Source organism: Callithrix jacchus, chromosome 16 (assembly GCF_049354715.1).
Source record: "Callithrix jacchus isolate 240 chromosome 16, calJac240_pri, whole genome shotgun sequence".
In the NCBI taxonomy this organism is placed as follows: domain Eukaryota; kingdom Metazoa; phylum Chordata; class Mammalia; order Primates; family Cebidae; genus Callithrix; species Callithrix jacchus.
Window position 1 is genome coordinate 87,446,518 of NC_133517.1, and position 15,162 is coordinate 87,461,679.

The following is a 15,162-nucleotide window of genomic DNA, read 5'->3' on the forward strand; positions in this document are numbered from 1 at the left end:
AACTTGTCCTATCTTGAGGGGAAAAAACTACTTTTGTGTTATTGGGTTGGGGTGGAGGAGGACTTTCTAAGCACAAGACTCTAGAGTCCAGCATACTAGGTTCAAATCTTAACACCACTATTTTGTAACTGTGTGATCTTTAGCTACTTGTTGTATTCTTGAGACTTTGTGTTCTGCATCTGTAAAATGGCTTATAAAAAATACTAAATAGACAAAATTAAGGAATATAAAGTGCTCCGTGTTGGACCTAGCAGAAAGTAATTCCTCACTAAATGTTACTGATCGTCATTTGTCGCTCTTAAAATAGATGCCACACACTCTGTGCACTTTATGTACAAGAAAACTTCTAAAACTCACACACAATTTACATGTACTTGAAACAAAATTCTAGTAGGTCATGTTATCCTAGTTCACATAACAGGAGAGGAATACTTGCTATAGGAGGACAGACAGGATTATGAGTTTATAGCTGATGGCTGACAATGAACAGACAAGGGAAAATATGAAAGAGCAAACAAGACACCACTAAAGCTGGGTGCCTCCCGTGTTCAAGCGATTCTCCTGTCTCAGCCTCCTGAGTAGCTGGGATTACAGGTGCCCGCCACCAAGCCCAGTTAAGTTTTGTAGTTTTAGTAGAGATGGGGTTTCACCATGTTGGCCCGGCTTGTCTCAAACTCCTGACCTCAGGTGATCTGCCCTCCTCGGCTTCCCAAAGTGCTGGGATGACAGGCATGAGCCACTGTGCCCCTCCTGGGTGGCCTTTGAAGTGTTTTAGACCATCACCAGATTTTATCACTTGTAGCACTTAGTGCAGTAATTGATGTCAAAGCAGATTGAATCAATGTGATGGTGGAGTTGGCAAAAAACAATATGTATGAAGATAGAAAAACGTGTCAAGCATTTTAGCAATGTCTCCATAGAGTGGGAAAAAATTAAAATTTTAATGTTAAAAGGGAAGATTTTGGTTATATGAAAACATTCCGCAGTTTGCCAAGGCACTATTTTTCTAATAGCTCACCAGTTGTAAGCAAAAGTCTTCCAGCAGCAAACCCCAGTCTCAAATACAGGCTGGAAGCTTATTTCAGATACTATGAGCCTTATAAAAATATTTGGAAAGATATGTTAAATGTAATTGTGGGCTTGAATAACACTCTGAAATTTGATTAGTTTCTTAGAACTAATAGTTATTGAGCACTGCCTGTTCCAAGCAAAATTCCAAGCACTTAACTCATTTCACCCTAATATCAGTGCAAGAAAGGGATATCATTATCCTTCGTTTTATAGATAGGAAAACTGGGGCACAAGGAGGTTAAGCAACTCATCCAAGTTCACACAGCTTGTAAATGGATTTTAAATGGGGTAGCCTTGTTCCTAACTCTCAACCACTGCCATATTGGTAAGTTCCACCTTCAAAGGAGTAATTTTAATTGCACTAGGAGAGTGTTAAGAAAGTTGTGTTGATATAAAACACACTTTTTAAATGTTTGTAGAGCCCTAAAAATTCTTACTAATTTTTAGAAATTAGCTGATACAGTCCACATGTACATTATGTTGACAGTTGCTGATAAAAAGATCAGTGAGCCTCAATGTAACTTCAATGAAGTACAGAAAGTTGAACATACAAGGCCATTTGGATGCAAATGGATAAAGTAAACAGCAAAAACGTGACTATCAAAAAATGTTAAGGTCTTCAGTGTTTTCTACTTAATCATAAACTAGTCCTTTCTTCACATGTCAAAATATTTTATGTGCTACGCTGCATATCGTGTGTATTTTCTTAAATGAAAATCATCAGGGTTTGTCAGCTTAAGCAAGAACTTTTGTATTTATACCGAAATAGATCTCTGAAACTTTCTTTCACCATGAGAGAAAGAATGCTCCCGCAGGATACAGCAGATCATGTTTTATGGCAGGCTGTTTCATAGTTTATCACATCTCCCCAGCAGGGACCAAACCAGTAAAATAAAGCTTAAATGTGATGAGTGGACTTACGTGTTTATCTTTATGGCAGGGTTGCTGCATGAGTTATTTTCTCTCATGCATCTCTCCCATCTGTGTTTTCGATGATGCACCCAATTGATGTAATGGTACCAAATGGCCCCTTAATGGTTTTTCCCTAAGAATTAGTGAATTATAATCCTCCTCTTTCCAAAGGTAACTGCCGTCCAAATCCTGGGTCTACTAGGATTTATTGCATGCACAGCATTCTTAGCCACTGATTTAGAGGCCTGCCAGATGCTTACTCAGTACTCTAATATGTTAAGAAGGAAGCATTATAGGTCTCTTAAAAGTAGCGGAAGCTCCAGCAGACCAGACACCCACCATTCAACGTATTCATCAACTGACAGCATAACAGAAATAAACCTGGAAACTTCTTTTACACACAGACTTCTAAACCAAGCATTGTAAATCATGCAGATATATGCTTAGGTTGGGCTTTCCCCGTCCCCCTAATTGAGCAGCATTTATTGAAGAGACTGCCTGCAAAGGTATGTGCATGATTAAGGGGATCTGGCAAGATACGGTGAAATACTGGGTGCTGGCAACAGCTTGGACATTCCTGCATCCTGAAGGAGCCAGAGGAGGGTCGAGTTACCAACCTAGAGAAAGAGAGAACTTCAAAGCCACTTGTGAAGGAACTGTGGACTTTGGCAGAGGAATGCAGCCACCAGCAGAAAAGGAGCTGGAGAGATAAATACCTGGACCTCACTGTCTGCTGGTACACTCTGTTGCATGGCATTTTAATGAACTATAGGATTATTTACAGAAAGTTACCAGTTGAACAGCATAGTATGTTCGCTTGGGCAATTCGATGTGTTGGTTTCTTCTAACATCTAAGCCTGTATCTGAGAGCAGCCAAGGAGCATTAGTAAGCTACATGAATGCCGACCTCGGTCAAGTGGGGTAATGCTTCAGGAACACAGCTGCAATAGGCTTGCAGTCCAAGATACACGGACTGGCATGTTTGTAACATTGCAAGGTGATCGCTCTGAAGGGGTGTAAAGGAAAGAGAATTCTCGTTTCACCACGTAATCAAGAAGAGGTTTCTGCTAAACATAGGTTTGAATCCTGGCTGTATATTTACTAGCTTTCATTCATTCATTTGATGAAATTTATTAAGTGTCTGCTCTATGCTGACATCATTGTTCCAGGCATTAAGGATAGAGGAATGAGAAAACAAGATGCCTACCTTTAATGTGGGGAGATGGCTGATGCTTGCACATAAGCAAGATAAGTTCAGATGGTGACAAGTAAAACGAGGTAACTGGAGAGTGATGGGGGAAGGTCAGGGGACTGTCTAGGGTGGTGACATTTGAACTGAGACTTTAACCTTGTTTCATACTTTGAGAGGATTGGGGTTGGGGTGGCAGGTGGTGGGCAGAGCAGTGAGTTGGGAAGGGCAAAGAGTGGTAGCAGATGAAGTCTAAATCCTTAGAGTAATGTGAAGACATTGGAGGGTTTTAAGAAAAGAGAAATAATTTGATTTAGGTGTTTGAGATCCCTCTGATGACTGTAGAGCTTGGATTATCAAGAGGTAAGACTGGAAGCAGGACACTAAATTTAGATGGCTTAGCCTAGGATGGACGCAGTAGAAATAGAGAAAAGTATAGGGATACAGTACATATATATAAGGTCCCCTCATTTTCCTGAGATTTTTATTTTTCATTTTAGAAAGTGTCTTGCTCTGTCACCCAGGCTGGAGTTCAGTGGTGTGATCATAGCTCACTGTAGCCTTGAACTCCTGGGCTCAAGTGATTGTCCTGCCTCAGCCTCCCAGTAGCTGGAACTACAGGCTTACACCACTGCACCTACCTTAGTTTTAATTTTTTTCTCAAGCTGAGATCTCTCCTGTTGCCCAGGCTGGTCTCAAACTCCTGGCCTCCAGCAGTCCTCCTGCCTCAGCCTCCCAAAGTGCTGGGATTATAGGCATGAGCCACCACATCCAGTTAAAATATTTTATTTGCTAACTCTAGTAAACCTGTAGAGATGTAGATGAAAATAGTCAATATTCAGTGGCTTTTAAAATTTATTATTTTTAGTTAAACATATTTATATTCATTATTCAATTAGAAACATTGCTTTTTAATTCATATTTCATTTTAAATTTGTATTTAGTCTTTCTCATCTCTAGAGCTACCTTTTAACTTATCTGACTTTTCTAGGGAAGATAGTCTTCCCTTCCACTCAGTATGTGTGAGAAAAAGCTATTTTGAATCCATGTCTCTCATTGGACATCTTCTCAAGCCTACAGTACTGTGAGGGTATGAGATAAGTTCTAATGAGACCCCAAAATTCAGAGGTGAAAACTAGACACATGCTTATTTGTCTCTTGCAAAATAGCACCTGGGTATTTGGGTGATCCAGGCTTATAGGCAACTGTGCCCCCCAGACACTTGGCTTCTCCTTTGGGACCCAATTGGCTGTCATATATCAGGCAGAAGGATGGGGAAAGGGACAGGGAGAGGGCATTGACTTGGTTATTTTAAGGTCAGGATAAAGAAGTGGCACATTTTATTTCCAGTTATAGCCAGGACATCATATTCAAATGGGTGCTTAATTATGGAAAAGGAGAATAGAGAGGGACATTAGTGCACAACTGGCAAACAGGCTGTCACAAGCTCTATGGGAGCTGGGTAGCATGGGACAGCTGTTTCTTCCATATACTCATATATGTCTTGCATACATATATGAGTATGCTTCATTATCCAAAGCTATTCATTTCCTAGGTTCAGATAGCAAAAAGGGGATATAGGTTTTTGTGATTGTTACAACTTAACCACTGACTGTGTTCCTATTTAAAGTGATCATTAAAAGGCTGGAGGAGTCACGCCATAGGAATAATTATAAAATATGTTTGTTAATTTCTTTGTCTCTTCCATTTTAACTAATCCCATAGTTGAACCTCCAAAGGGAGCCAAAACTAGCACTGATTGCAGCCAATTTGGAATGATATGTCTTTTGCAAATGGTACTTTTTGTTCAAAGAAGGTAATTATGAGAGAGCCCTGTAATAAGAGGCTTTGAAAGGACTCTAATGTAAGGGGATTTCTTCTTTTCTGAGAGGTAATTGCAGGAGAAGTGGTTCTTCACCTTATATTTAGACATTGAGGTAGGGTGGACCAGGTCACTTGCAGAGCAGTGAGGGGAGTTTATTTGGTAACATAAGGAAATATTCTCTCTTTTTCTTTAATTGTAATATGAGAGGACAATAATATGTAGCTTCTTTGCATTATTGTGAAAATCATAAAAGGTGTTAGATATGTAGCAGAATATATGCATCACATAAATACTACGCATCACTGAGAGGTAAACATGCACATCTTCCATCTTTGCAAGAATCGGTGTTGGCATTTGGCAGTGAGCTGTGTTTGTAGTGACAGTATTTGCCTGGTATACAGTATGTGCTCAATAAATGATCACTTTTATTAGTGTTATAAAATGGGAAACAAGAAAAGTTTACAAATAGCACAACTTTAAGGCATTTGAATGTCCACTCATCATCTCATCTGCATTGGTCCTATTTTGTCGTGGATACCTTCTTCATAAGAATTATTCCGAAATAATAGAGAGCTTTGTTGGAATCTTACTAAACATATTTTTCTGAGCAAACTTCTATTTAAAGGGACGTTGCCTTAAATTGTCCCAGAGAGCCCTGTATTCCATTTTCTTTCCTCAGAGTAACCAGGCTTCCCTGTTCCTCTCTTCTGGCAGTGCTTCGAACTGTCATGCATATTTACATAGCTGGAATTCATAGAATACATCAAGCATTTTTCTCAAAAATGTTGTGGTTGCCATATAATTTAGGGCTGCATGTAGTTTTGATATAATTTCTTGCTTGCCCATTGGGATATTATAATCAATTTAAAAAGATTCTATATGTTTTGCTCCAATATTGTCCAGGGATTCATCTTGACTGTTGTGTAGGCATTTACTTCTATTTAACAATTTGGTATTTCTTCAAATGCTTTGTGTCCATTCATGAGGGCGATGGTTTCATTGGAAACACTGCAGTCACCAGGGAGAAGGCCCAGTGCTCTTCCCTGATAGGCTGGCTTTCCCTCTGCCTCCTGTTGCTATGGTGCCAGCAGAGTAACTTCCTTGCCCTGCACATGCAAAAGGCTCAGTCTCCATGGATACCCCACTCTGAGACTGTACTGTACTGAGAAATGAGCTGCACACACTGTATTTCTGCAAAAGACATACCCTAGCCTGTGGTGGGAGGCTGTTTGCAGAGGCAATGTTTGCCATGAAAGTCTACGGAGCTTACCTTCTGAGTAAGTAGTATTAGTCACAGTAAGTAAATAATTATATTGGACCACAGAGGCTATGCTGTGTGTGTGTGTGTGTGTGTGTGTATAAGATAGTTGTGGTAGGCCAAAATGTAGCCTAAAAACAAGTTTTCATCTCCACCTCTCAGATATTCTATATGCAGGTCTATAACTAAACTTTTAACGATATACACATGTGTTTTTTTTAAATACTCTTTGTCATTTATGAGTCTATTTGTGCAATTGTGAGTCAATTTGATGCCAAAATAAAAAAGACCGACCATTGGCAATTGCATTTAGAATGCTCTTCTAACCATGAGCATTGCATGTTACATTTGTAAATGCAAAGCCTGGCCTTACCAGTAGTGTGCTAAGGGAATAGATGAATACAGCCACAATTAACGCTAATTGGCACTGCACATAGTTTGAAATGGGCCTCTGTGTAGGCTGAAACACGATGTATTTATTATCAAGAGAGAGCTTGCTCATGCTCATGTGATTTGGAAAGGGAATACTCATGTCTGCCTGATTACCATGAAAATTACTCAAAGCACATCTCTCTGACCAGTTTTAATTTACTTTTCTCACGTGGCATCCAGTTAAAATTCTGACACAGTTAATGTTCATGGAATTGGGATGTGGAATATTTTTATTTTTATTAACTGATTACTAAGTGACCTAACACTTCCTCTTTACTGTACATTCCAAGAGCATAAAGGTTGAGTTTGCAGTATTATAAAACACATGAGTCATCTTAAAGTACTTTTCATCTGCTGGGCAAATGATTAATGCCTGTGGTGTTAAAATTAATTAGTAGAAACAAAAGAAAGACTATATTTATGGTAACTCCAACTTTAGTTGGTAATTTTGAAATTGTGTAAACTGAAGATATTTAGATTGTTCACGTGGATAGCTAACATCTGGCAACTCTAAACAAAAAACAAAATATATACTCTATTAGTATAAAAGAAATTCATCTTTAATCATATAAAAAGTGAGCACAGCATTATGCTAGATTGTTATTTATTTATTTATTTACTTTTTACTTTTCTGTACTCATGACTACTTAGGCAAAGGACAAACTGTTTTTATGTAATCTTTTCCAACGGTTAGTCATGGCTCAATTTTAATTGCCCAGAATGGTGAAATAGTACCACCCTTTGAGAGTGTGAATGTACCAAGGACTGTTCTGTCCCTGGCTTTGTCACTGGAGTCAAGCTTTAGGCGATTAATTCAATATTTCATAAATATAATTTCTCACAGTACATGGACAGCAGACAAACATGGGTGTGTGAGAAATTCTATAGAGATCATGATTTTGGAGCCCTGGAAACCATGTGGATGACATTTTCTCCAAACTTTTACTGCATTAACAGTATAAGGCCCCACATCCCTTTCTCAATGTATCTGCAATGAAGTTCCCTTTCCATTTCTAAAAACCAGCATAGTATGAGATTTTTTTTTAACTTCAAAATATCTGAATCTCTCCTGTAAAACTTTTCTTTAATCTATGTAGTGGAGATAGTAAGAGTACCCTTCACACAAGGCTGCTTTGAAGATTCAATGAAATAATCAATGGCGTATGGCATACAAAAAATATTCGCTTCTGTTGTATTATGATTACTATAAACCTCATTATCATCATTTTTACAATGCCGTGTAGTCAAGGGAGGCTTGAACAATTCTTTGTTTCAATTCCATTCAGCCTATCCAATTTCTTATCAAATACTAAGAATCTACTAGGTGCTTGACATTTTGATGGGAATTGTGGGATTTTATGTACATGAGAATGTAACTAACAAAAAGTGAAATATACAGTAATGGTTTTTTTCTCTTCAAATGTGTGGCTTTGTTGTTTTGCTAAATAACTATATATATAATGGATATGTAAAATACCACAATAAATATGTAATATAAAAGGGGCTGAGCCATAGCATAAATCTAGTTAACATTTATAACTTGAATTTGAAGTGTGATGATTAAAATCTAAGTTCAAATATGAAGTTTGCTTGTTTTGCTGAAAGGATTTCCATGACATAGTTTGAAAAAAAAAAAAAGAAATTTCATTTTTCATTAAGTTCAAAGTTTGAGGAATGATGGGAGGGGAGGAAATGGGAAATGATTGATTAATCTGTATAAAAATAGGCCCCATGCTGGGATTTTTCCTTTTGGACCAATTCTCTGTGACATCTGAGCCAAAAAAATACATAAAACCAATGCCATATGTGCTGAGCCTGCTGGTGCTTATTTTAAAACGCATAAAGACTTGACCCAGATTATATTTTGCAGCTTTATTTTTATTTTAATGCCACTTTAATTTCTACTTCTTCCTGGTATATTCTCTTCTTTCCTTCTGTTTTCCCTGGAGAGAACGTGGCATGTGCACCAAGGACTATACCAACTCACTTGAATGAAAAGAAGTGGGGGTGACAATTGTAGGATGTAGTTTAAAACGAGGTCTTGAGAGACTGGGAACTTGGAATCGATGTATGTTCATACATGCTGAATATGTTTAGCTAAACAAAATTTCAGATGCAATATCACTCAGATGGTCTAACTAGAATAAGCCTTCTATTTTAAAGTTTGAATGGAACAATTAAATCCTTAGCAACATCCCCACTAGCATGGTGACCTTTTACTTACATTCTGCTACTCTGTGAACAAAATAATGCCCCACTTTCTATTCCATTGTTATTAGTCATGCATGCACATGCTCTGATGTGCACAATTTGTCAGTTGTTTGTTAGGTACTTGGTGCTACTGTCATGATTTTTGGGTCATATCTGGGAGCTTTCTGTGAAGTCTCAGTTAACATTTCCTTTTGTTGCTTCCTTTTCCATCAGGAGAGTCTGTGGCACTTTCAGAGGAAGGGATGCTTCCTTGTCTTACGTGGTGGCAACATTATTCAGGGAAACTGGATCTTCCTGATGTTTGGCTTCTCATGTTCACCTTTGAGGTTGAGATAGGCAGGCTCTGCGAGCCTCTGCCAGAAAGATCTGATTTCTGCCCAGACTACTGGCGGGCCTGACTGTTCTTGAAAGATGAAGGCTATGCCTGAATCTGATACTGGGTTACTGCCTGACATCCAATGCCTTTTCCCTCATCGTTAGAGGAAGAAGTGATAAATCCAAGCCATGGGGTTAGAAGCATTAGGGCATACAGGGCAATCATTTAGAACCTGCCGATTGTGCCATAGCCTCCTATACTGCCCAGCCCAGAGAAACAGGGGCAGTAAAGGGATTTTGCCCATGCAACACTGTGTCATTCTCAAATTTTGGAAAAGATTCTCCAACTCAGCATTTTAGCCCTTCCTTTTCTTCTCAGTCTCAGCCACCATTTAACAGAATTGAACCTGGTAATGCTAATTTGTTTTTTTTTTTTTTAATGAATGTTTATTAATGTGCTAGGCACTGACACAGGCACTGGGTGCAACAGTAAACTAGGGGATCCCTGTATATTGTGATATGTTTCAGGAGGAAGCACAGTGCCCAGTGGGAGCCCAGAGGACAATGATGTCACCTAGACTGTGGGGTCTGGGAAGGGTCCCAGGAAATGTAATGCAATCTTGATACTTATACAGGGTAAAACTATATTTTTAAGGCAAAGACACTTAGGGATTTGAATGTCATATGCAATTGTTGTTAACTTAAATACTATGTATGACCTTAGAGGTGGTGTTTTTTAAAAATTCTAGTATTATGATCACCATGTTATATTTAATAATAATATTTTAGATGGCTCTCTACGAGGATGTGAACCTCTCTAGGAATAAGATCATATTTTCTTTTGTTCTTTCCTTTCTTTTCTTTCCTTTTCTCTTTCTTTATTTCTCTCTCTCTGATAATCATTGTATTAACTTTTGTTTTAAATTCATTTTTGCTGCTTTCCTTATTTCTATTTAAATATTATATATAATGTGATGCATAAAGAAAATGTATGTGACCTATGTGTGACCTGGGTAAAATAATAGTAAAGCAAAACTTGTGATTTCACCTTCTACTTTAAGAGTTGCCGCCAGAGAAGCTGCCTGCACACTCCTCCCAGATCCTATTCTCTGGCTTCCCAGGGGTAACCACTGTACTGAAATGTGTGTTTTAACATTTCCTTGAACGTTAAAAATAATGTTACCACCTTAGATATGTGCTCTTTAAAATATCTTGGGGGGGGGTATTTTCAAAACGACTATTTCCAAAGCCTACTTATTCCCTTCTTTTTGCTGCCATGCAAACACTCTCTGATGGTCTTAAAAACAGTGATCTTGATTTATTTTTCGTAATGCTCTGCTTTGCTTTTCCATTTTATGTTGGTTTTTCACAGAACATTGTGGGCTGGAGAGGGAAGGGGTGGAGAAAGTAGAGAACACTGAGTACACTTGAATTTAAAAGTTAACTTATGTGTGGGGGTTGGGTGGGGCTGAGTAGCTGGGCAAATGAAGGGTTGGCCTGGGAACATGTGCTTTGTGCCAGACGTCACTAAGAGTGAGATCCTGGGGAAGGCTCCACTAAACGAGTCCAAGGAAATGCAGAGCATAATTTGTGTGCAGAGCATAATCCAATCGTGAGTATGCTTCATTCATTTTAAGTGCTATCAACCACACCAGGGTTTGTAGAAAATGTTTTTGGAAGGATGAGTGGGAGTTCAAAAACATTTTGTTCAGAAGCTTGAGAGCTAGAATAATTTTCAATTGATAGACAATGGCATGAGGTGAAATGTTGCTTGCTGCTGGAGACAGAGCACTTTGCCTCTCGTCAGCTTCTGCCCCAGCTCGAGAAGGAAGACAGAAGTAGGAGCAAGGCATCCCAGGTGCATGTCCTCTCCTGGGGTGGATCCTGGGCTCTGTGGTCCTTGAACAGGTGTCCCAGGGTAGGCATGCAGGAGCTGTTCCGCCTGCTTTCCACTGAGCTCATCACCTGATCCAGACACTTCTCTGTTGTGCTGCCAGGACTTAATCTTGGCAATATCTTCATGTGACTTCATTATTCTGTTTTTCTCTTTCTCACGTGAGTTCCTTGAACACATGTGAGAGTTAAAAACAGCCCTGCTAGGCCTCCCATTTCTCCATTTGCTTTTGTTCTCACACTCCCTACAGATGCCAGACATTGTCTGATTTTACCCAGCTCATTTGTTTTATTGTATTGACAATTGTGCTTGCAAACAAAATTTACATTAAACATTACACAGACGCCTGTAATCCCAGCACTTTGGGAAGCTGGAGTGGGTGGATCACTTGAGGTCAGGACTTCCAGACCAGCCTGGTGAAACCCATCTGTACTAAAAATGCAAAAGTTAGCTGAGTGTGGTGGTGTGCTTCTGTAGTCCCAGTTACTTGGGAGGCTGAGGCAGGAGGATTGCTTGAGCCTGGGAGGCAGAGGTTGTAGAGAGCCAAGTTCTAGCCACTTCCCTCTAGCCTGCGTGACAGGAGTGAAACCCTGTCAAAGAAAGAAAGAAAAAAGAAACCATACACAGAGGCTAAATCTAAAATCTAGCATTGATCTTGGAGTACTTCAATGCATTCTTATCAGATTATATAATTTTTCACAAATTCTTCAGGCAATATATAAGAGACATTCTTTCATTTGATTGAGATATTTCTGATTTTGTTGGCTTTTCCAAATATGCATATCTCCATTCGATTGTTTTTCTATGTGGGTAGCACTGTAGTCAAGCATATAGCAGAAGAATAAAAGTGTTTTTTAATGTTTAACTTGACTTCATCCTTTTTCTATTTTTAGTCATTTTGTTCACCTGGAGTGTCAAATGATTTTGAACCTAACATTTCACAGTTAATTTTGTGAACCTAAGAGCTACCTGGAAAGTGTCTCCTTGTTCAGGGTTCCTTCTCCCTGACCTTATGACCTATCTCCAAACTCTAACAGTCACCTGAATTCCCCGTCAGCCTCAAGTCTCTCCTTCAGATATTGCTGTCGTGTTTTCTTCATAAAGCATCACTGTTCATGGTACCACCCCAAACAAAACTCATCATGGCTCTCTCTTGCCTTCAATATGTCATGGTTCCCTCTTGCCTATAGCATAGTTTTTACATTTTTCAACTCTCTGGTTACAACTCACCTCTTTGGCTGCATTTCCTCATTTGATCACTATATTCTAGCCAAACAAGGGATTACGTGTGTGTGTGTGTGTGTGTGTGTGTGTGTGTGTGTGTGTGTGTTTTCTTCCTCTGTGTTTTAGTTCATATGAGTTCTTTCATCCAAGGTCAACTCCTGTCCATGCCCCTAACACTATATTCTTCCTGGTATACCAGGCCCATCTCAAGTGTCATCTCTCCCATGACATATTCCCCTGCCCTCCTCATTCCTTCATCCTAGCTAAGAGGATTTCTTCCTTCTCGGTGTTCTCTGGGTGCCCTCCCTGTCTGTTTTCACTCATTGTATTCTGCCTTATATTCTGGTTGTTTGTCTGGATAGCCCAACTCCTCCTAGGAAACTCTTGAGCATTTGAACTGTGTTTCTCCATGTCTCCCACATCCAGTGCCCTAGCCTAGGAAGCGTTTAATGCATACTTGAGATGGACTAGATTGAATGCTGTTGTCTTGGTTTCCTTTTCTTAGGCCTTTGTGAATTCTGATCACAAGGATCAAACAGAGTGATGTCAGACAAGCTAGCTCTGCTGCTTACTAGCTCTATGATTTAGGGTGAGTCTCAGCATCACTCAGATCTTTGGTTTCCTGGTCTTTACCTGGTATGTCTTTGGGAGGAAGGATTAAAGGAAATAGCAGCTGTAGAGTTCTTGAGAGAGTAAGCTATGAGTCCACAGTGGCTAGTGGCATTATTATCTGAAGCTGTCATCCATTGCATTAATTATCCCTCCAAGGCTTTGTGTAATCAGGAGTCTGCCATCAACACCATACCATCCATGATTTCATTCATGTCATTAATAAAGCATGTTAAATAGGATATGGATGGCATCAGGGCCAGGTGATGTGTTACTAGAGATTTCCCTGGAGGTTGACAGACAGTCCATTAGTCAACATCCCGTGGGTACTGAACTGTGCTATCACCCAGTGCACAAATGTCAACCTTGTTCTTAAAAGTATCCTAAGTGTTTATATTAAACATCTGCTGAACTGCAGATATGTGATGTATGTGGCCATCATAACTCTGTCAGAAAAGGAATGAGGATTGTTTTTCACATCTGATTCAGCGAACTCTTGCTGGCTCCTTCTTGCCTTATTAAAGGGCCTTCTCTACAATTTTACTGGAGATCAACACCAAAAAGCAGTTCGTGATTTTTCAGAATTTAACTTTTTTCTTTGTTTGTGACCTGCAGACTTTTTGCCCATTTCCAATCTTCTACCTCCCATCCTTTCCAGTTTCTAAAAAATTAATGATATCATTTCTGCAATTATATATGTGAATTCTTTTGGTATCTTTCTTCCCTCATTCATTAAATATTCTTCTGAGCCTCCCCTATAAGCCAGGCTCTGTGCTCTTGGCTCTGGCGAATGCAGTGATGAACAAGACAGATCTTTCCAGTTAGCATGGTTTTTGCATGCTGGTATCCTGAGCTGAAAATGACATTTAAGAGATTTGGGCACATGGGTTGGAAGTAGGAGTGGAAAGGAAAATTTTTGTCCTAATTGGAAATAACACCAGTCTGTCAATCCAACCTAAATGGCAAAATAGGAGAAAGAGAAGCTATTCCTAAATGCTAATGGTGGAGAAACTTTTAATGCTGTGAAATAACATTTCAAGACAACTGCCTCTCCGCTATGCTAAACTGTGCATGATATACTGAGGTACAAAAGAACATGCCCTCAAGGAGCTGACAAGCATACTGGAAAATATGTTGAAGCAAACAGGAAATTGCAGTACAATGTGATCGATACTTGTTAAATTCTGGGTAAGGTCAGAAAAAGGAGGGCCACCTAATCCCCTTCCTGAAGGAGGTAAAGGTCAAGGCTAAACTGAGACCTGAAGAACAGGTAGTAGTTAGCCAGGTCCAGAGGGACAGAAAAATAATCCAACTAAAGGGAACAGCATGTGTGAAAACTGGGAGTCAAGAGGCTATAGTGCCTCCTTCAGGAAACTGAATGGCTCCCTTGGCAGGTGTTGTGGTAGGACAGTCTGAAAAGATTATGGAGGGTTTGGAAATCATGGTAAGGAGTTTGGACTTTATGGACACGGGGTGCCATTGAGGAGTTTCAACAAGGGAACTGCCTAATGAGGTTTCTTCTCTAGAGCCATGTGGAAGACAAACTGCTCAGGGCCACAAGGAGCAGCTGGGCACAGTGTGATACTGTTTCAGTAATTCTGGGTGAGAAATGATGATGGCCTCAGGTGGAGCATTCAGAATAGGAAAGAACAGACAGATGACACAGTTACTGAACAGACAGATTTGAAATCATGAACCACTTATTGTAGTGATTTTACAACTTGACTGCATAGAAGATCACCTGGACAATTTGTGAAAATAGATTATGAGACTGACTTAAAGAAATTTCAGTCAACAGATCTGGAGTGTGAGTCAAGAATCTGTATTTTTAACAGATAGTCCAGGTGATGCTGATACAGGTGGTCCTCAGACTGCACCATAAAAAACCCCTAATTATTTGATGTTTCAAATGGCAATACTTCTTTTAAATATATTTCTAATACGTTAACTTTTTGCTTAAGAATGAAGATTCAATCCTGTTATTTTGGTTGAAAGTAGTGGAATGACTCAGCCCCAGGGTTTACTGTCCAAGGGCAGTCTCCTTGCTAGTGTCATCTGTCTTCACTAATTGTTTGCTCTCTGGTAGGGGATACAGAATAGAATAGTGATAATTTTGTTAAGACTTTTATAGCAGATTGTTTGTAAATGTATTTTCAAAGGTTTCAATGTGCTCCTTGCAAGAGCAAGCAAGCACTTTGGGTGGGATGGGGGGCAAAATTGCC

The 15,162-nt window shown here is 39.4% G+C and overlaps 1 protein-coding gene across 17 annotated transcripts in view; it reads left to right on the top strand.

The window, feature by feature from the left end:
* Positions 1-15,162, top strand: part of SYBU (syntabulin) — a 114,815-nt gene that overhangs the window by 74,146 nt on the left and 25,507 nt on the right. The window contains exon 1 of one of the 17 annotated variants that reach the window (XM_008983343.5): positions 6,123-6,274. The exons of 15 other annotated variants lie outside the window; for them this stretch is intronic. In XM_008983343.5, the coding sequence (XP_008981591.1) occupies positions 6,238-6,274 (37 nt within the window). In that variant the 5' untranslated portion in view covers positions 6,123-6,237. Of the gene's footprint in view, positions 1-6,122; positions 6,275-10,732; positions 10,826-15,162 lie in introns of those variants that run through there. One more of the 17 variants, XM_035277193.3, reaches the window with a different exon arrangement.